This window comes from Leuciscus leuciscus (genome assembly GCF_965113295.1).
Source record: "Leuciscus leuciscus genome assembly, chromosome: 21".
Classification (NCBI taxonomy): Eukaryota; Metazoa; Chordata; class Actinopteri; order Cypriniformes; family Leuciscidae; genus Leuciscus; species Leuciscus leuciscus.
Genome location: NC_138745.1, coordinates 1,194,042 through 1,217,220, shown reverse-complemented (window position 1 = coordinate 1,217,220; position 23,179 = coordinate 1,194,042). Strand labels below are relative to the sequence as shown.

General features: G+C 38.0%; 1 protein-coding gene and 1 long non-coding RNA gene across 3 annotated transcripts; both read left to right on the top strand.

Annotated features, from left to right (window-relative positions):
* Positions 1–1,400: 1,400 nt before the first annotated feature.
* On the top strand, positions 1,401–20,029 carry dhrs7cb (dehydrogenase/reductase (SDR family) member 7Cb). Of its 2 annotated transcripts, none has more exons than XM_082152184.1 (7): positions 1,401–1,549; positions 2,770–2,926; positions 7,794–7,906; positions 12,151–12,361; positions 12,978–13,070; positions 13,844–14,029; positions 18,676–20,029. In XM_082152184.1, the coding sequence occupies exons 2-7, from the start codon at positions 2,773–2,775 to the stop codon at positions 18,882–18,884; spliced, it is 966 nt and encodes a 321-aa protein (XP_082008310.1). In that variant the 5' UTR covers positions 1,401–1,549; positions 2,770–2,772; the 3' UTR covers positions 18,885–20,029. The 2 variants fall into 2 exon arrangements, with proteins under 2 accessions (XP_082008310.1, XP_082008311.1); XM_082152185.1 differs by having other exon boundaries at positions 1,404–1,549; positions 2,773–2,926.
* Positions 3,427–4,674, top strand: LOC309485415. Its single transcript, XR_014201188.1, has 2 exons — positions 3,427–3,619; positions 3,814–4,674. It is a non-coding gene; the product is annotated as an uncharacterized lncRNA (long non-coding RNA).
* Positions 20,030–23,179: the final 3,150 nt, after the last annotated feature.

Here is a 23,179-nt window from a genome sequence, read left to right as displayed (position 1 = left end):
ATGTCTTTTTATTTTGTCATAATTTCACTTTTCATCTCATGAATATAACTTAGCAAGTACATTTTGACAATAATGACTCTTTAAGTAATCATTTTTACTTTTTGTCATAATTTCGACTTTTATAAGTCAAAATTTACTTTTTTAAGACATCATTTCGAAATGTTGTCTCATAATTTTAACTTTGCATTGTATATTTTTTACTTTTTATGTTATAATTAGGACTGTTTAAGTCATAGTTTCAACTTTCAAATGTGGTAATTATGACTTTTTAAATCGACTTTTTTCTCATAATGACTTTTTATGTCATAATTTCACTTTTTATCTCATAATATGACTTGTCATAATAATAATTAACAAGTCATATTACTTAGAAAGTCATAATTTCGACTTTTTGTCATAATTAAGACTTTTTTTAGTCATGCTTTCTACTTTTTGAGACGTAATTTAGACTTTTGTGTCATAATTGACTTTTTTAAGTCAGAATTTCTCATAATTATGCCAGCATTATATAATTCATAATTTTATCTGTCATAATTTCGACATTTATATGTCATGATTGACTTTTTAAGTCAATTTTGTCTCATAATATTGACTTTGCATTATATAATTTTGACTTTTTATGTCATAATTAGGACTATTTAAGTCATAATTTCGACTTTTTGTCTCATAAAATTTACTTACCATGACAATTTCTGTCATGATTATGACTTTTTAAGTCATGCCTGTAGCTAATTTCAACTTTTTGTCTCATAACTATGTCTTAGTGTGTCATAATCATGATTTACCAAAGTGTAAAATTCAGAGGAATATCCATTAAGATGGGATCTGGAGTAAAAAATAAAAAATAATATACAATTATTATTTTTTAAATGTAATACTGTGAAGCTGCTTTGATACATTCTGTATTGTGAAAAGCACTTTATAAATAAACTTGACTTGATTTGACTTGACAATTATGCAAATACAAAGTGGAAACCTTTATAAAGGCCTATACAGAGACAAAACATTTTTGCAAAGCTTCATCTTTGCAGATAACACATTCACATCACTCATTTCAATACAATATAATATTTGATGAAATATTTCTTATAAAGTATTTGATGCATGCATTTTTGCAACAAAAAAAATCATTAAACTGAACTTTTTTTTTTTTTAAATGGTTTTATCTTTCTTGAGTTCCATTCAAGATATATATATATATGCATTTAACAATATTTTACATATGCATTATCAATTAAAAAAATGTAACACAACTAACCCTAAACCAAACTCCTAACCATAACCCTAGTAAGTAATTGTTTCTACTAAAGGACAGCTTGAAATAATGTGTTTCTACATGAAGTCAGTGGTGTGTGTGATGGACTGCATGCCTCTCCACATGCCTTCAGTGTTCACACACACACACACACACACACACACACGAGCTATTAAAAGAGCCGTGATCCTGCGGACGAGGTTCCCGGCTGAATGAACGGAGGACGACAGGCTTGAGTCTGTTTAAACGGAAAACAACACTCATTTACACTGAACTTAACTCTTTACGCACACTGTAAGTACACTGAAAATAACACAGATTACGCTCGCCTGCGAGGCTTCCTGCGTTTGACACTGTATATATATCTCAGCATTTCAGTCTGTGACTCTGCTTGTGTTCCACTGGGAAATGTTCTGTTAAAATGCAACTTGTTGGTTAAATGACGGCATGCAGCGATGAGGAACATCTATTCTCTTTATGCATGTCCAAATATGAGCTTCTTCTGTGTGTCAGTGTGATATTTATAGAGCATGTCCTCAGACACTGTACTGGAAGGACTGACACATGTTACTGTATATACACACTACTGTTCAGTTTTTTTGTGATTGTTAACAATCATTTCTCAAAACAAAAGCATTTCATGTTTAGAGGCACTTGGTCAACATTCAGAATTGTGTTGTTTATATATTAATGCACATGGGACAGAAACGAAAAGCCATTAAGTTTAGTGGTAACAGGTTAATTAGTTAACATTATTAACTACCTTAGTTAACATGGTGTTTTTATGTCATAATTTAGACTTTTATACGCCATAATTGTCTAAGTTATAATTTTTATGTCATGATTATGATAAAAGTCATGACTTTTATGACCTTTTGTCTTAGTGTGTCATCATAAATAATAATCATAATCATTATCATGATATTCCAAAGCATCAAATTCAGAGAAATATACATTAAGATGACCTGGAGTACAAATAAATAAATAATATAGACCTTATGCGCCTTACCGCCATCTTTAGAATATTGTCTTTGAACTTCCGCTTTTGCGGTCGCTCTGTATATCTCTATGGCGCTGCTGTCCAGGAGTAACTAGCTTTTTAAGTGGATTTACTTAATGTAAAGTTAACGAACGTTATCATGAGGACTGTGATGTTTAAAGCAGGTGACTTAACAAATGTCAGTCGAACGGGAATATTTTAAAACGAGCCGTTCATTAATAAACACGCAGAATCGCTGTGAAAATACAGACCGGAAGTCAAAAGACAACGAGCCAGAGCTGAAAAGGGGCGGGGCTACATAAGGTTAGATTCTATAACTTACAGTTGTCAATTCTGCAAATCAAACATGGAAACCTTTTTTCTGTAATTTAGAAAATTCAACATAAAAACATTCAAAAATAAAAAATTCAGCAAATCAAACATGGAAACGTTTTATATTCCACATATAGGCCTATCCATGTTATAAAGTTGCTAAAGCCATGCATGCGTTGAGGACTGTGTTGTCGTCCTGCAGAAGATGGGTGTCCCGTCTGTGATGGTCCTGCCGCTGATGATCGTCCTGTTCGCAGGAGTTTACTACGTTTACAACGAGGTCCTGCGCTTCATGTCCAAGTCCACGGTGCGGAACAAAGTGGTGGTGATCACAGACGCTGTGTCCGGGATGGGGAGTGGTAATGCTTCATTAGTGCTCTATTAATCACTCATTCACCGCTAAATCAAACAAAGCCAGTATAAACTGGACTTTAGATGGTTCTGATTCCGCTACTCCTGAAAGTAAAGGGTCCAAAAAGGGTGTTTTCAAAAATGACTGATTTCAATTAAATTAATTTACAATATTTTAGTTTGATAATGTCTCTTATTTAATGTTTTGTATTTTTAGGGGATTTTACTGTACTAAATTATATTTATGCCGTAGCTATAATCCATTTAATTAACTTTTTGAGCATTGAACTGAAAATTTGATATATTTGAATATTACATAAATCTCGAATGCTTCGGACCACAGACTGAAGTTTGATCTCTTTGTAAAGAAGAGACTCGGCAGATTATTGCTGAAGTGAAAAAGTTATAGAGTTTTATGTTCATTGTGATGTAAAATGCACAAAAATACTATTTTCAAATTTTCATTTGAAATATATATATATATATATATATATATATATATATATATTCCAAAACACGTTTTACTCTAAAACTGTGAGACAATCAAAGCAACAAACCGAAACAAGTTGTGTTCCAAATTTGAGGTTTATACTGCTTCTGTCCGGGTTCAGTCTCGTCTGTGTTGTCTTTGTTTCATGTCTCTGTGTTTGTGAAAGGCATCTCGGGAACCGCACTCCAATGGTTCAAGTCTTACCTCTCAGGTACGTCCTTTAGGGTATCGTGGAGGGGTGTGGTGTCTAAGATCCAACATCTAGCTACTGGAGTGCCTCAGGGCTCAGTGCTTGGACCACTTCTCTTCTCCATCTACATGACATCACTAGGATCTGTGATTCAGAAACATGGCTTTTCCTATCACTGCTACGCTGATGACACACAACTCTACCTCTCATTCCAGCCAGATGATCCGACGGGAGCTGATCGTATCTCAGCCTGCCTGACAGACATTTACTGCTGGATGAAGGACCATCACCTTCAACTAAACCTTGCAAAGACAGAGCTACTCGTGGTCCCGGCCAACCCAACACTTCACCACAACTTCACCATTCAGCTAGACTCGTCATCCATAACTCCATCAAGGTCAGCCAGGAATCTTGGTGTAGTAATTGATGATCAATTGAACTTCACAGACTACATTGCTAGAACTGCCCGGTCCTGTAGATTTGCCTTGTACAACATTAGGAGGATCAGGCCCTTCCTATCAGAGCTACACAACTCCTTGTCCAAGCGCTAGTTTTATCCAGACTGGACTATTGTAATGCTCTCCTGGCTGGTCTTCCAGATTGCACAGTCAAACCTCTGCAACTGATCCAGAACGCCGCAGCTAGAGTGGTCTTCAACGAGCCGAAGAGAGCACACGTCACTCCTCTCCTCACTAAATTGCACTGGTTGCCAGTTGCCGCTCGCATCAACTTCAAGTCACTGACGTTTGCCTACAGAACAACCACTGGTTCTGCTCCCTTTTACTTAAACTCATTACTTCGGACTTATGTGCCATCCAGAAACTTGTGCTCTGCAAGCGAACAACATCTTGTGGTGCATCATCTCAAAGAGGCACAAAATCTCTTTCTCGGACCTTCACCATGACTGTTCCCTGCTGGAGGAATGATCCAACTCAACCAGAGCTGCTGAGTCCATAGCCACTTTCAAGAAACGGCTGAAGACGCTTCTTTTTCGACAGCACTTCATCCAGTAATACTAACACTTTCTCTTCTATTCTATTGTATTCTGTTCTATAATAAAAAATATTTTTTTTACATTTACTGCATTTGGATTAAACTGAGAAGGGTCATAGCACTTGCATATTGTCGTCCTACTGTTAGTTTCACTGCTTCTATTGTTCTCATTTGTAAGTCGCTTTGGATAAAAGCGTCTGCTAAATGAATAAATGTAAATGTAAATGTTTGTGTTGTGTGTCAGCACGGGGTTTGTGTTTGTCCTGCTTTTGTTCCGCCTCCTTGTTTCCCGTTACGTCCCCTTGTTTAGTCCTTGTCTAGTCCTCATTTGCTTGATTGTTTTCACCTGACCCTCATGTGGTGTGTGTGTGTGTGTGTGTGTGTTATTGCTCAGCTTGTCAGTCAGTTATATCTTTGTATTAATTTTCTTTGTTCCTGATTTTTATTCTAGTCAAATCCTAGTCTTTATTTTGCTCTAGTTCTTCCAAGCTTTGGTTCACCTCTTGTTTTTGCTTTTGTGAACTAATCTTTTATTTATTTTCTCTTTAGCTTGTCTTCAAGGCTGCAGTCTTGTTTTATTTCTTTGTTTACAAGTTCCAGTTATTCATTTATATAACTTATTTTATTTTATTTATCTGAATCCTGACAGTATCTGTTCAAGAAGCACCAAACACTGTTGTCGTGCAAATTTCCTTCCACTAGAGGAAATTCGTCTCCATTAGTTTCCAATGTGCTGATATTTGACAGAGAACAAAACAAGTGACAGTTTTTTTCAGCGTCCATTTAACCTTTTTTACGCAATGTCCATGAATTTATTTTTGTGTGTGTTTAAAACCTTTACCAAGTTTTGTACCATTACGATGAAGTAAAAAAATAAAATAATAATAATAATAATAATTCGGTCACAAATGACCAAAGAGCACCGGAGGGTTATGGACATTTTAATAATTTAACCTTTTGTGGAAATTCTCCTTGGATGGTTCTTTAAGGAAACATATAGGGCTTATAAAGAACCTTTATTTAAACATTTTAAGAGATAGTAATAGTATGGTTACACCTTGTAATAATTTCAATAAGTACGTTTTATGAGTATTTTATGATGTACAATAAAAATGTTCCGTGGATCACAGAACGCAGAGTCGGCTTCAGTCACCATTCACTTTCAGTGCATCTTATGAATAGTGAATGGTGACTGAGATTGTCACATCTCCTTTGACAGTGGACAATATAAGAGTTATATACAGAATGTTTTATAATATCTTTTGGAGATATATTTTCTGCACAATAAAAAGTGTCAGTCTTTACAAATGGAAAATAACCTCTAAAAAAGCAATGAAAAGTAGTGTGTATGACTTATGCACAATATTCAAAGCCTTTAGTTATTCACAGAAAATGTTGCGTTTCACAAATTTCATAACGTCACCATCAGTGACAACAAACACCATCGTTTATCATGTCTCGTAACTGAACATGCTTTTTTAATGCTACATTTTTTGTCATTTTTGGTCATAAAGAGGCATTTGTAACACTTTAATATTTTTTGTTAATATTTTTTGTTAATGTTTTTATGTAAGTTATTATAATATGGAAGTTATTATGAAGTTTTCCAAGTATTGTGATCAAAGCATGTTATTTAGAGTAAGCTTGTGTTCACAATGTTCTATACAGTGTGATAGTGTGCATTTTTTATTATTTTTAAAGTCAGTTAAAAGTTCTTTAGAAACAGTGGCTTTAAGTTTATGCAACTGTACAGGACAGAGAGCAAAGACCTGAAAGAGAGAGGTTTCAGATTATCAGAGAGAGAGCAGACCACACAAAGCACTGGACTGATAAGAGTCCACACACACACACACACACACACACACACACAAGGAACGAGCAGAGAACACCTTTATCATGTTTTTGCTCATCCTCCATTATTTCTGTATCTTTAGCATCTACTTTTAAAGGTTTCCATTTGTTAACATCAGTTAACTACATTAGTTAACACAAACTAACAGATAAAAACCCTTCTAAAGCATTTATTAAGCACTGTAACAAATATATTGCTCATGTACTATCTCCCAGTTGATGTTGTATGGTCAGTGTGAGCAAACATTGATGGACAAAGATTGGTGTCAATATGACAAAGCTTTGCAGAGTTACAGCCTCAGATTTGGAGTTATTTGTGAACGATTTAGTCGATCAAAAAGCTTTTAATGAATTGTTGCCAGCTTGGTCTGAAGATGATCTGGGACAATTTTTGGTGAAAATCGGACCGATAGTCTAGGAGTTAGAAAAAGTTCAAACAATTTTTATTTTTTTCATTTCTCCTGACCAGTAGGTGGCGCTGTGCCGTAACGATGCAAGTAGCCTCAGGTCATGCTTATGATGACATGTACCAAATTTCGTCTCAATGCGCTAAAGCGTTGCAGAGATGTAACTTCGAATCCAATTTGGCGAGCTTATTGTCAAATTCGTTGGCTTGTTATTCGATAACGGTTGGGTTATTAAAAATCTTCTAAAAACTTTGTGCCAGCATGGTCTGAAGATGATCTGAGCCAGCTTTATTTAAAAAAAAAAAGAGGTTTATCTGAAGATTCAAAATGGTGGAAACATTTTCATGATGGAAATGTAGTTTCTAGCCCTTGTGGTTCAAAAGTTATTAGAGCATAAATGACAATGACAAAAATTCACATTTAGGAGATATAAGCATTCAAAACTTACAGTCTCTCACTTCCGCTGGAATGGATCACCGCAGACTTCAGCTTCTCATCACATCTTCTGTCCAATCAAATGCTCTCTAGAATGTAAAGCTCCGCCCCCTGTGCTACACCACCTGACCAAAGCGAGCGTTGACGCGTCACAGAGCCATATGGGTTAGAGAAGTGTGTTCGGTTGCTCAAACGCTCGAGTTTTACTCTGTTTTCCAACTGTACGTTGGTTAAGAATGAAATGGCTAGAATATATTCACATTGAATCCAACGTATCATCAACGCTCGGATTCGCTTCCATGGTGCTGATCTGAAATCTAAAGTAAATTAGACCCAGACAGCAACATAGTGTCGGCCCAGATCCGGCCCGGGTCTGGTACGCGTGGAGTCCACATGTGGGCCGACACTATGATGCTGTCTGAGGAGCCAGTGGTTCCAGTGTGTTGGAGTGTGTGCTCTGTGTTCTCCAGTGTTTCTCCTCTGATTGTCTGTCTGTTGGTGTTGTTCAGAGTGTGCCAGACTGTTCCACGCCGGCGGGGCGAGGCTGGTTCTGTGCGGGCCCAGCTGGGACAAGCTCGAGTCCCTGTACGATTCGCTGAGCAGTGGATCAGACCCCAGTAAAGTGAGTATAAAGTACAGCACAGAACTCATTCTTAAAGGGACAGTTCACCCAAAAACTGAAAATTAGCCCATGATTTACTCTCCCGCATCCTAGGTGTATTTGACATTCTTCTGTCAGATGAACACAATCAGAGTTATATAAAAAAAATGTCCTGCCTCTTCCAGGTTGAAGTGGAATCCGTATGTTCATTTGGCCTGAAGCTAGTTATTTTAGTCAATAAAGTTTTAAATATGGATATTTTTCTTACACAAACGCATGGCTTCGCTTCAGAAGGCCTTTATTAACCCGCCGGAGCCTGTGTAGCACTTTATGATGGACAGATGCACTTTTATGATGGACAGATGCACTTTTATGATGGAGAGATGCACTTTTATGATGGACAGATGCACTTTTATGATGGACAGATGCACTTCTATGATGGAGAGATGCACTTTTATGATGGATAGATGCACTTTTATGATGGACAGATGCACTTTTATGATGGACAGATGCTCTTTTATGATGGACAGATGCACTTTTATGATGGACAGATGCACTTTTATGATGGACAGATGCACTTTTATGATGGACAGATGCTCTTTTATGATGGACAGATGCACTTTTATGATGGACAGATGCTCTTTTATGATGGACAGATGCACTTTTATGATGGACAGATGCACTTTTATGATGGAGAGATGCACTTTTATCATGGATAGATGCACTTTTATGATGGACAGATACACTTTTATGATGGATAGATGCACTTTTATGATGGATAGATGCACTTTTATGATGGATAGATGCACTTTTATGATGGATAGATGCACTTTTATGATGGACAGATGCACTTTTATGATGGACAGATGCACTTCTATGATGGAGAGATGCACTTTTATGATGGATAGATGCACTTTTATGATGGACAGATGCACTTTTATGATGGACAGATGCTCTTTTATGATGGACAGATGCACTTTTATGATGGACAGATGCACTTTTATGATGGACAGATGCACTTTTATGATGGAGAGAGGCACTTTTATGATGGACAGATGCACTTTTATGATGGAGAGATGCACTTTTATGATGGAGAGATGCACTTTTATGATGGACAGATGCACTTTTATGATGGACAGATGCACTTTTATGATGGACAGATGCACTTTTATCAGATGCACTTTTATGATGGAGAGAGGCACTTTTATGATGGACAGATACACTTTTATGATGGAGAGATGCACTTTTATGATGGAGAGATGCACTTTTATGATGGACAGATGCACTTTTATCAGATGCACTTTTATGATGGAGAGATGCACTTTTATGATGGATAGATGCACTTTTATGATGGACAGATGCACTTTTATGATGGAGAGAGGCACTTTTATGATGGACAGATGCACTTTTATGATGGAGAGAGGCACTTTTATGATGGACAGATGCACTTTTATGATGGAGAGATGCACTTTTATGATGGACAGATGCACTTTTATGATGGAGAGAGGCACTTTTATGATGGACAGATGCACTTTTATGATGGAGAGATGCACTTTTATGATGGACAGATGCACTTTTATGATGGAGAGATGCACTTTTATGATGGACAGATGCACTTTTATGATGGAGAGAGGCACTTTTATGATGGACAGATACACTTTTATGATGGAGAGAGGCACTTTTATGATGGACAGATGCACTTTTATGATGGACAGATACACTTTTATGATGGACAGATACACTTTTATGATGGACAGATGCACTTTTATGATGGACAGATGCACTTTTATGATGGACAGATACACTTTTATGATGGACAGATGCACTTTTATGATGGACAGATGCACTTTTATGATGGACAGATACACTTTTATGATGGACAGATGCACTTCTATGATGGAGAGATGCACTTTTATGATGGACAGATACACTTTTATGATGGACAGATGCACTTCTATGATGGACAGATGCACTTTTATGATGGATAGATGCACTTTTATGATGGACAGATGCACTTTTATGATGGACAGATGCACTTCTATGATGGAGAGATGCACTTTTATGATGGATAGATGCACTTTTATGATGGACAGATGCACTTTTATGATGGACAGATGCACTTTTATGATGGAGAGAGGCACTTTTATGATGGAGAGATGCACTTTTATGATGGACAGATGCACTTTTATGATGGACAGATGCACTTTTATGATGGACAGATGCACTTTTATGATGGACAGATGCACTTTTATCAGATGCACTTTTATGATGGAGAGAGGCACTTTTATGATGGACAGATACACTTTTATGATGGAGAGATGCACTTTTATGATGGAGAGATGCACTTTTATGATGGACAGATGCACTTTTATCAGATGCACTTTTATGATGGAGAGAGGCACTTTTATGATGGAGAGAGGCACTTTTATGATGGACAGATGCACTTTTATGATGGAGAGAGGCACTTTTATGATGGACAGATGCACTTTTATGATGGAGAGAGGCACTTTTATGATGGACAGATGCACTTTTATGATGGAGAGATGCACTTTTATGATGGACAGATGCACTTTTATGATGGAGAGAGGCACTTTTATGATGGACAGATGCACTTTTATGATGGAGAGATGCACTTTTATGATGGACAGATGCACTTTTATGATGGAGAGATGCACTTTTATGATGGACAGATGCACTTTTATGATGGACAGATGCACTTTTATCAGATGCACTTTTATGATGGAGAGAGGCACTTTTATGATGGACAGATACACTTTTATGATGGAGAGATGCACTTTTATGATGGACAGATGCACTTTTATGATGGAGAGAGGCACTTTTATGATGGACAGATACACTTTTATGATGGAGAGAGGCACTTTTATGATGGACAGATGCACTTTTATGATGGAGAGATGCACTTTTATGATGGACAGATGCACTTTTATGATGGATAGATGCACTTTTATGATGGACAGATGCACTTTTATGATGGATAGATGCACTTTTATGATGGACAGATGCACTTTTATGATGGACAGATACACTTTTATGATGGACAGATGCACTTTTATGATGGACAGATGCACTTTTATGATGGACAGATGCACTTTTATGATGGACAGATGCACTTTTATGATGGACAGATGCACTTTTATGATGGACAGATACACTTTTATGATGGACAGATACACTTTTATGATGGACAGATGCACTTTTATGATGGACAGATACACTTTTATGATGGACAGATGCACTTTTATGATGGACAGATGCACTTTTATGATGGACAGATGCACTTTTATGATGGACAGATGCACTTTTATGGAAACTTTTTTATTCAAAACAGAAACGGCCATTCACTGCCATTATAAAGCTTGGAAGAGCCAGGACATTTTTTAATATAACTCAGATTGTATTCGTCTGAAAGAAGAATGTCATATACACCTATGATGACTTGAGGGAGAGTAAATCATTATTGGGTGAACAAACCCTTAAACTTCAGACCCGAAGCTTCACATTCTCACTTTGATCACGCAGTCTCTTCACTTTCAGGGTTTTTCTAGTTCAAACCATGTGTCTCGGTCAGTGTTTCTTCCTCTGTCATGAACAATGGCAGGATTTCCTGACAGCTGAACGTCCACGAGTCTGAAACGCTGTTCCTCTTCACTGCATCACAAACAACATGTTGAACATGTTTATTAAACATTAAATTATGATTTATGATTATGATTATTACATATGATTATGCAGTGTTAAAGACATTAATCATTAAAAGCACTCACTGTTAATTTGATCAAAGAACAGCAGAAAATAATTTTGCTCCAGTAAAGATATATAAATATTTACAAAAATATATATATATTTCTCTCTTTTTCTTCTTCTGTAAACTAAGTTTGTTGTTTGTTGAATTCTCTCTCTCTCTCTATTTATTATATATATTTAACTAATCGTATGTTTAATTAAATATATTAAGTTTACAACATACTGTATATATATATACATATATCACTTTACAAAAGTTTGGGGTTGATAATATTTTTTTATGTTTTTGAAAGAAGCTGCTTCTGAAGTCTCTTATTTGATCAAAAATATAGTACAAACAGTAATAATGTAAAATTATTTTCTATTTTAATATATTTTAAAATGTAATTTGTTTTTGAAAGTTGTATTTCTTATATTACTGAACCCAAAGATAATTCTAAGATAATCACAATTGAAAGATAATCTGGTTTCCTACTCTATCTATCGTCCCTGTTTCCCAGACTTTCACACCGAAGCTGGTCCTGCTGGACTTCAGTGATACGGAGAGCCTCTCGGACTCGATCGCGGAGATCTGCGAGTGTTACGGGTGTGTGGATGTGCTGATCTGCAACAGCAGCATGAAGGTCAAAGCACCCGTGCAGGATCTCTCCCTAGAGATGGACAAGACCGTCATGGACGTCAACTACTTCGGGCCCATCACGCTCGCCAAAGGTACACAGTCAAAGATGATCGGGATTTTAACGGTAACAGACTGTAGAAATGCTACGGTGAAAAACTGTTAATTGGTTAACAGAAAGTTTACGGTGAATAACTGTGATCGATCTAGCCATATACATCATGTAATGTAATTTTACAGTAAAATACCGTTAAATTTACAGTATAAGTGAATTAAGAACGTCATTTTTTAAATGTCATGTGTGTCAGCATGATGGTGTGTGTGTGTGAATGACACTGTGCAGCTTCTATATATCAATATTAACTCTCTTGTGGAAAAGCTGCTTGTGATGAGCTTTGATTGATCATGTGACTCTCATCTCCACTGTGATTGGTGGTTGTCAGTGTATTACAATGGTACAAAACAGATATTAGTACTTCAACAGGTCGGTAAATTAACATTATATCAGATAGTGAAATACGGTAAATTTAAGTTACGTCTGTAAAACCTAAAATGTTGCTACCGTATTTTTACTGTAAATTTCTGGAAACCACAGCGGCAGTTTTTTACCGTAAATTTAACAGATTTTTTGTTTACAGTGTAGAGCGAGGAACGTGGCCAGCGTTTACTGGTGGAAAGGATGATAAAAAGAGCTGCTTGTTTTTGTTGCAGGCGTCCTGCCGTTGATGATCACCAGACGGACGGGTCAGTTTGTGTTGGTCAACAGCATCCAAGGGAAACTGGCTCTTCCATTCCGAACCTGCTGTAAGAGTCACTGCACAGAAACACCGTTTACATGAAGCACATGTGTTTTTGCATGTAGAGTCTTTCCTTAAAGTCATTTTATCCCTTAAATCTCATCTCTGATCACCAAAATGGCATATTTAAAAGTTTTTTCCTTGAAAAAACATTCTTGATGTCTTAAAATATCTTGAATGTAACTCGACACCCTCGCCTCATTTAGTATGCGCGGTTCTATGAATATGCAAATGAGCCCCGCCTCCACTCACTCACTCAGCTCAGAGATCCACTGGTTGACGATCACACGTTGATCTGATTGGTTACAAGGTAGTTTGTGACGTCAGAAACACCAGCGATTTCAAAGCGTGTTTTTGAGACTGTCTTTGGTTCACTGCAGTTTTAAGGAGGAAATACTCAGCAATGCTGTCGACTTATGAACTTACACATGGTTTGTCTTAAAGCATATTGAAAACACCACATAGACACATAAACAACATTAAAAGCTGGATTAAAACACTTTCAAAATTCGTGTATCCGAGTGAAACGCTTCTGGAACAAGAACAAATGTGGGCGGGGCTTGATTGTGTCTGTGGGGAATTGATTGGATGGTTGTTTTTTGCTATTGGTGGATCTCATGTGAGTGACAGGTTGCCCCGCCCTCGTCGTCAGAGAAGAGAAGTCGCTGTTATTCTGATTCAAGATTACCAAGAACATTAATGATGTGCACAGATAAATCATTTATAATAAACACTGCAATATTCAATCAATTTTGATTTCTGCCTAAATGTGTGTTGAAGACGCTGCCTCCAAGCATGCGGTCCAGGCGTTCTTTGACTGTCTGAGAGCGGAAGTGGAGGAGTTCGGGATCTCCGTCAGCACCATCAGCCACACCTTCATTAATGCCACGCCCACTGAGGCCACGCCCCCCGAGGCCACTAAAGCCCCGCCCACTAAAGCCCCGCCCACCAACCGCCTCTGGGCCTGTGAGTAGCGCATCCGTCACTGACTCACTGTCGAGCAGCAGCAGGAACATACAATTACCTGAAGTTAGTCGTTCAGTTTGTAAAGTAAGAATGCTGGCATACACCCTTGGGTACACCTGGTTCCTGACGCACCTTTGCTGAAAGCGAACTGTATTTGAGTCACGCACATTCTGTTGGTTACACACCTTCAAAAACCCAGTGAACAAGAATATAAGGGATCATCACGAGTGTTGCAGTTGGAAGTGATTCATGATATTCATTGAAGTATGCAGGAAAACATGTGTATATATATGAAGAGTTCAGATGCAAAAGCCTCTAAGCCATCTGAAATATTCTTCTAAAATTATCATTTTTATCAAGCTTGTATATTTAAGTTTCAGTAATTTCACTTAAATGGCAATGAAAATAACCTATTAGTTGTCATTTAAGTGAAATTACTGAACTTAAATATAACTCTCCATATATATATATATATATATATATATATATATATATATATATATATATACATACATACACACACACACACACACACACACACACACACACACACACACACACACGTTTTCCTGAATGGATATGCAATATATATACACACACACACATTTTGTCCTGCATACTTCAATGAAAATTATGAATATGTATAGTATAGTATATATATAATCATGAAAAACTGGAAAAATAAATAAAAATGGTACATGACAAAATTTGAGCATAAAAAAAAATCATGTTCAGAATGTAATTCAAATATATATAGTATTTTTACACACACATTTTTTCCTGCATACTTCAATGAAAATTATGAATATGTATAGTAATATAGTATATATATAAAATCATGTTCAGAACATTTGGCCAGGTTTTGAACAATCAAGGGCCTGGAAAACATTCAACAAATCTATAACAAATTGGAAAAAAAGGCAATCCCAGAATGCACTGCGACAAGCTCAGCGATAAAATAGCAGACGATTCAAGAGAATGTTTAATTGTATTCAATTCTGATAGGTATTGATTAGACCCAATTATTTGTCTTTTTATGTTTATTAGAGGATCATTTTGTTAGTTTATGAGCTGAAATCAGATTCTGTTGGGATCATATGGGTTATGCGTGTGACGTCACCATCAGCCGGAGTGTCTGCGGTTACACACACTGAGTGGCAGAAACACTGAGAGGCTCATATAAACCTCAGGAAACTGCATGGCAATATCCACGGATCACTGGATCTTCGGGAAGTTGTAAGAAACACTATATCGAGTCCAACCTTTAGTTTAAACTGATAATTGTCTGTTTTACTGGTGTTTTCACAGTTTCCACTATTAAATCCAGTCACTCAGCAGCTCTTCTGCCACTCAGAGTGTGTTCCCACAGGAAAGTGACGTCACTGCATTCCCTCTATAAAGACTGTGTCAGTTACATCGTTACACCAGTAGATGGCGACAAGTTACTGATAAAAATATATTTGTCATTGAATCATTCAAGCAAGAGATTCGTTCAAAAACACTGATTCATCCAGTTACGAAACAAGTGTTTATGAGTGAGTCATTGAATCATTCACTCAAACTGATTTTAAAAAAATAATTAAATTAAATCAAATCAAATCAAATCAAATTTTTTTTAAATAGACTTCAGCAGTTGACATTTTGTCAGAAGCTCTAGTAAATTGAATGTTATATTGTTTAGTAGTCCGGGAGAATCGTGATCTCTATTTTAAATGGTGATTCTCAGCTCATGCAGAATCGTGCAGCTCTGCTTGTTTACTTCATCACAGATATTGTCACTTGATATTAGTATAACAACCTCTGCAAGATTACACAAAATATTACACTTATATTAAAGATACTTTCTCTGAAAACAAGTCTAAATCTTATTCACTGTTGTTTTTCGAGTAAATTTATCTTAAGGATTTTAATTAAATATTTTTTCCGAAAATACTCGCTACTTGAAATAAAATACACATGAACTGAAATATTTTAAAAAATGAAAAGACATTTTATTTCATCTAGTTATCAAAATATTTATTATTTTCATTTAGTTTAACATAATGATGTACTAAAGTAACTAAAACGAAAATAAAAATGAAGGCTGTGTTTTGGAATGAAGCAACTGACTGTGATTTGTGTCAGGTGTCGCAAGTAAGGATTTTGTGTGTAAGCAGTTGAAAAAACCTGTAAACAAAATGCCTTTGGTCCCCTCTGAGGCCCTGTCCCAAGGCCCTGTCCCAAATGGTGCTCTTCATGTGGACTTCCGGTCTCGTGGATGTGGTCGCGTGCTCGCCGAGTCTACGAGTCCATAGGCCGTCCCAGTCAGGATTTTAAAGGTCCCATGACATGAAATTTTCACTATCTGAGGTTTTTTAACATTAATATGAGTTCCCCTAGCCTGTATATGGTCCCCAAGTTTCAAAAAATTTCAATCGGTGTAAATCGAGCTTTTGCTATCTTTCTCTGCCTTTGAGAAAATGGAGGCTCATACGCACTGATCTTGAATCTCCTCCTTATGACGTCATAAGGAGGAAATGTTACCTCCCCTTTCTCTGCTTTGCCCGCCCAGAGAATATTTTCCGCCCATGAGAAAATGCGCTAGGAAGTAAGAACGCGCGCGCGCGATTTTAGTTTGTCCACGAGAGATATCATGGCTTTTGAGCGAGCGAAGCATAACAATTGCTCAATAATTGGATGTACAAATGAACACCGAAGGGTCAATACAGAGCTGGGCTTGCTGAACGTCTGAAACTAAAGTCTGGATCACTCTCTTTGGCTCAGCTACACACCTCGGACAAGTAAGTCAACTAATGATATATAAGTGTGTTGCTTTACTGTTTATGGTTACCTAGATTGTTACACGTAGAATGTGGCTGTAACATTAGCTATGCAGTTTATGTGTGTGAATACACACACTGTAACGCGAGTGTTGTACACGTCTTTGTTATTTGGATAACCGTTTTCCTGTTGGTTATATGGCGCGCGCTATATCCGCATTTCAAGATCGCAGAGCTTGATGTAATTGTAATAAGATAAATACAGACGTTACAGATCTCTCATGAAAAGGCAACAGTAGGTTAGCGTTAGCTACATGATAATAACTGTAAACCATCCGGATAAAGTACCGTATCCAGACATAATATTTTAAACTAACCATTGGGAAACGTCCTGCTGGAGCCGCTGAGTTGCAACTTCTTCATCTGTTGCTTCTCCATCTGGATCAGATTCTGGGTCAAACTGAAATGCTTGAAAGACTGCGTGTCTTCGTGCCATTGCTATATCCAACGTAAACATGCACGCCACGTTACCGTTGCGCAAGATGGTCAAGGCCACACCCACCCTCCACCTTGCGCCGCCTTTCTCCTCCTCATTAGTATTTAAAGCTACAGACACCGAAACGGCCCGTCTGGAGGAAGCTCATTCTGGGACTGGCTTGTAGTGGCTATAATTCTGCACCGAGGCTGAATTTTTGGAAAGAGATTTCAGATACAGTACTAGGGACCACTAAGGCCTATATTAAAGCCTACAAAAAGTAGCATGTCATGGGACCTCTAACGCTCTGAAGTGTGCTCAGCAGCGCCCCCTATGTACCCTTGAAGCGGTCTTCTGCATAGATGCAGGCTCCACACACTCTAACTACCCAGGAATCCTTGCAAAAGGCCAATCAGAGAACGGATGGGAGGAGATTTCACTCACGGATAATTGTTGACATGCTGAGAAGAAAATATTACGTTTTTTATGACCTAGATGTACATTTTACTAGGAAAACCCAGACAAACTTCTGGCAAATGTAGATTTGCTCTGCAAGTAGTCTGGGAAAGAGCTCATTCAAGCCCATTTCTAATCCGTCCAAATCGAGGCACCAATCAGAAACGTTGAGGCGGGCTTTACACGATAACGATCGCTCTGATTGGTTTTAGGTCTATCCAATTGCGCCCAGAGGCATTTGAGCGACGTCCGTTGGTGACGCCCCTTTGGAAATGAGTTATTAATGAAGCTTTGCCAGACCATAACTCAGTTACTACTGAGAATGGTCTGGTTTTAACCAGGCTAACATTTTACCAGTTGTTGCCTGCAGTTTATACAAACATTATGGTCATCGAGCAGTGGTTGATGTCTCAAACATAATAATAGTGCGTTGAATAATACGATCACATTATGATTCATTAAATAAACAGAACCGAATGTCAGGGCTTGGGTATGAATATTGAAACCTGTAAATTCATCTGAAACTCAAGCACAGTTTCATTATGTGTTCAAATTGTAATCTTAGTTCAAATGGAACATTATGTATTATTATGTACAACTGTATACATCATTTAAATAAGCATGATGTATCTATTGTCTAATGCCCAGGTGGCATACACAATATCAAAATACAGAACTGTAAAGCCGGCTGTGTAGTGGACATGGAGATGAGACCAGACTGTTATCTCCGGCGAGACGATCGAGTCTGTCCCAAAAATACCTCTCAATGCGCCCTCGTGGACTCGAGTCAAGGGCCCTATAGGTCTGCACTACATGACGTCATCAAAGTGTGGACTCTGAGGAGGTCCACAAGTCCAGAGTGTGTCATTTGGGACAGGGCCTGAGATGGTAAAGTGCGACACCTGTTTGGTAGCTTTGGCATTTCCTGCCATCACAAACCCTCTGATGTGTTTCAGATATCTACAGCTGGCTGAACACCCACGGCGTGAGTCCCGATAGTCTGGCGCGTGAGATCGTGAGGACGGTGAACCGGCAGAAACGTGAGGTGCTGCTCGCGCACCCTATCCCGTGGCTCGCACTGATCACGCGCGCGCTGATGCCCGGATGCTTCTTCGCGGTGGCGTCCGCGGGCGTGAGGGACGGAGCCGCCGAGCAGCTCAAGTAGACGGAGCGAGGAGGAACAAGAGGATCTGCTCAGGATAGACAGAATAAAGCAAGGCACTTACAGGTCAATAGAGGAAAGATTTAAAGGGGTGGTTGATTATGATTTGACTTTTCTAGCTTTAGTTAGTGTGTAATGTTTCTGTTTGAGCATAAACAACATCTGCAAAGTTACAACGCTCAAAGTTCAAAGCAAAGGGAGATATTTTCTTTTACAGAAATCGCTTTTTAAGGACTACAACAAACCAGTAGCACCTCACTGCAGTACATGAGATCAAGGGGGCGGAGTTGGATCCAGATATAAGGGGTGGAGATTGGTAGGTTTAGGTATATGTAAGGTGGGAGGAGTTGGATCCAACAAACGGCTGGTAGTGACATCACCAACCCTAGAATTTACATAAACTCCGCCCCCTGAACACGATTTATAGATTATAATGACAGAAAATGCTAATCAATGACTAGAAGATAATTAACTCCACATCAGCAATAAATATTCATCAACTAACCATTCAGAAATGTTGTCTACATGTTGTCACTTCTTGAGTCTCTAAAAGTTTTTGAAATTTTCAGTGTGTGTCTGTGTAAGGTAATCGAAGCTGCTAATAAAACACACACACACACACACAAGCTCTTGAAGCTCCGCCCACTGTGCCAGGAGCAGCAGCTCATTTGCATTTAAAGGGACAGACACAAAAAAAGTGACCCTCAAAAAATGACAATTGTAACATGTTATATAAAAATATCTGTGGGGTATTTTGAGCTAGAGCTTCACACACACACTCTGGGGACATCAGAGACTTACTTTACATCTTGTTAAAAGGTCATTATACCACCCCTTTAAAGGATAGATCTCACCATACTTCCACAGCTCATTAAATGTTTTCCTAAATGCTATGTTTAAATATTTAAATTAGGCATTATCTAATTAAATATGCACTCATTTGCATACATGAAGCCAGGTTCATAATTGGTCTATTCGTAAAATCATGTTATATAAATCAGGCGAATGATGTATGAACAAACTTTCAGAATATAGATATGAATAAAACTGTGTGTAAAGCTGCTAAGTGGAGATACTGACTTAAACTCAAAGCCTTTAAAGATTGAAATCTAAGAGATAAAGTGCAATAAAAGAAACTCTTAAATGTGTATTTGGATGTTTAATTTCCACTTGTCTGAAAGAAGATGTGTGTGTGTGTGTGTGTGTGTGTGTGTGTGTGTGTGTGTGTGTGTGTGTGAGTGAGTGAGTGAGTGTGTTTGAGAGTGTCTGTGAGAAAATGTGTGTGTGAGAGTGTGCGTGTGTGTGTGTGTTTGTGTGAGTGAGTGTGTGTGTGTGTGTGTGTGTGTGTGTGTGTGTGTGTGTGTGTGTGTGTGTGTGAGAGACTGTTTGTGTGTGTGTGTGTGTGTGTGTGTGTGTGTGTGTGTGTGTGTGTGGAGGACCTCAAAACTGAGTCTCGCTTAAAAAAAACTTTATTTTAAATTTTTTAGATAAAATTTTAGAAATGCTGTTTTAATCTGGGCATTTAATGCGACATTCTTTACCTGAAATAAACTTTAATCGAAATACAGATGTAAACAATAAAGCTTGTGCTGTGACATTATTTCATAACTGAAATAACTGCCCTCTTGGATGCTTAAACAATATAAGTTTTAATGTAATACCCACCTTAAAATAGTAGAATATAAATCTGTGTGCATGTCTTAATCCCAGCCATCCAGTGACATATATAGGATGAATTCAGGGAAACTTCCCCCATTAATCTCAATGCCAAAAGTGTCCCAATCGACCTGAGTCCCCTGTTCACTATGAAGGGCTCATTATCAGCCCTACAGGCCGTCAGAGGGAGCACCAGCACTGCTGTCCTGCAGAGGGCAGTAAAGCCACACACACACACACACACACGCACACACACTGATGGATCAATGACACACAACCACTCAACAACATGTGCTTGATGAGGTGGACTGAGACTCACTGTGTCAGGCTTTCATAAGGCATATCAATAATGCATGCAATACATGTCCATTATATAATTTAACTGTGTTATTGCCATACATAAGGGACATTTAAAACACAAAAAACAAGGTGTATTGTATTATGATTTAATAGACAGTCAACTGCAACTTACACAGTATTTAAGTATTGTTGGAATGAGAAAATTGTTAATGTCTAAAGTAAAACAAATGATCTACATATTTATATTATGACTTTATATTTTTATTTTTCAAACTGATTACTGTTTACATTTATCTGAGAAGCCTTATATTGTCCACTTAATGGCAGGTGACTGCATGCAGTGCTATTGGGGCATGTTGTCACATCATATTTAAAGGGATAGTTCGCCCAAAAATGATATTTAAGCCATGATTTACTCACCCTCAAGCCGTTCGAGATGCATATGTCAATCTTTTTTCAGACGAACACATTTTCAGTTATTTTAGAAAATGTCTTAGATCTTTCAGTGGTTATAATGTGAGGCAATGGGGTCCAGCTGCTTCAAGTCCGAGAATGTGCATGCATCCTTCACAAAAATAATCCACCCGGCTCCAGGGGGATAAACGAAGGCCTTCCGAGGGTAATCCGTGCGGTTTTGTCGTAAAAATGTACATATTTAAAACTTTATAAACGAAAATAACTGGCTTCCGGTGGCGGTTGGTGCGTGTTCATGGAGATGGATGCTGGCGTATGACGTAGGACGTAGCGTAGGAAGCGTCGTGACGTAGAACGAACGTAGAGTTTTGTTTTGCTCTGCTCTCTGGCTGCGCTGTCACGTTCGTTCTACGTCACGACGCTTCCTACGCTAGTGTTCAGTGTTTCAGTGTGTGTTTCTGTTTCAGTGTTTCAATGTGTGTTTCTGTTTCAGTGTGTGTTTCTGTCTTTCTGTGTGTGTTTCTGTGTTTCAGTGTGTGTTTCTGTCTTTCTGTGTGTGTTTCTGTGTTTCTGTGTTTCAGTGTGTGTTTCTGTTTCAGTGTGTGTTTCTGTCTTTCTGTGTGTGTTTCTGTTTCAGTGTGTGTTTCTGTCTTTCTGTGTGTGTTTCTGTTTCAGTGTGTGTTTCTGTCTTTCTGTGTGTGTTTCTGTTTCAGTGTGTGTTTCTGTGTTTCAGTGTGTGTTTCTGTTTCAGTGTTTCAATGTGTGTTTCTGTTTCAGTGTGTGTTTCTGTCTTTCTGTGTGTGTTTCTGTTTCAGTGTGTGTTTCTGTGTTTCAGTGTGTGTTTCAGTGTGTGTTTCTGTGTTTCAGTGTGTGTTTCTGTGTTTCAGTGTGTGTTTCTGTGTTTCTGTCTTTCTGTGTGTGTTTCTGTTTCAGTGTGTGTTTCTGTGTTTCTGTGTGTGTTTCTGTGTTTCAGTGTGTGTTTCTGTGTTTCTGTGTGTGTTTCTGTGTTTCAGTGTGTGTTTCTGTGTTTCTGTGTGTGTTTCTGTGTTTCAGTGTGTGTTTCTGTTTCAGTGTGTTTCTGTGTTTCTGTGTGTGTTTCTGTGTTTCTGTGTGTTTCTGTGTTTCAGTGTGTGTTTCTGTGTTTCTGTGTGTGTTTCTGTGTTTCAGTGTGTGTTTCTGTTTCAGTGTGTGTTTCTGTGTTTCAGTGTGTTTCTGTTTCAGTGTGTGTTTCTGTGTTTCAGTGTGTGTTTCTGTTTCAGTGTGTGTTTCAGTGTGTGTTTCTGTGTTTCTGTGTGTGTTTCTGTTTCAGTGTGTGTTTCTGTGTTTCAGTGTTTCAGTGTGTGTTTCTGTTTCAGTGTGTGTTTCTGTGTTTCAGTGTGTGTTTCTGTTTCAGTGTTTCAGTGTGTGTTTCTGTGTTTCAGTGTGTGTTTCTGTTTCAGTGTGTGTTTCTGTGTTTCAGTGTGTGTTTCTGTTTCAGTGTGTGTTTCTGTTTCAGTGTGTGTTTCGGTGTTTCAGTGTGTGTTTCTGTTTCAGTGTGTGTTTCAGTGTTTCAATGTGTGTTTCTGTGTTTCAGTGTGTGTTTCTGTTTCAGTGTTTCAGTGTGTGTTTCTGTGTTTCAGTGTGTGTTTCTGTTTCAGTGTGTGTTTCTGTGTTTCTGTGTGTGTTTCAGTGTGTGTTTCTGTTTCAGTGTGTGTTTCTGTGTTTCAGTGTGTGTTTCTGTTTCAGTGTGTGTTTCTGTTTCAGTGTTTCAGTGTGTGTTTCTGTGTTTCAGTGTGTGTTTCTGTGTTTCAGTGTGTGTTTCTGTGTTTCAGTGTGTGTTTCTGTTTCAGTGTTTCAGTGTGTGTTTCTGTGTTTCAGTGTGTGTTTCTGTTTCAGTGTGTGTTTCTGTGTTTCTGTGTGTGTTTCTGTGTTTCAGTGTGTGTTTCTGT

Coding starts and splice junctions, on each gene's coding strand:
- dhrs7cb (XM_082152184.1), top strand. CDS start 2,773: ATGGGTGTCCCGTCTGTGATGGTCCTGCCGCTGATGATCGTCCTGTTC. Junction 12,362..12,977: donor GCCCATCACGCTCGCCAAAG/GTACACAGTCAA, acceptor TTTTTGTTGCAG/GCGTCCTGCCGTTGATGATC. Junction 14,030..18,675: donor CACCAACCGCCTCTGGGCCT/GTGAGTAGCGCA, acceptor GATGTGTTTCAG/ATATCTACAGCTGGCTGAAC.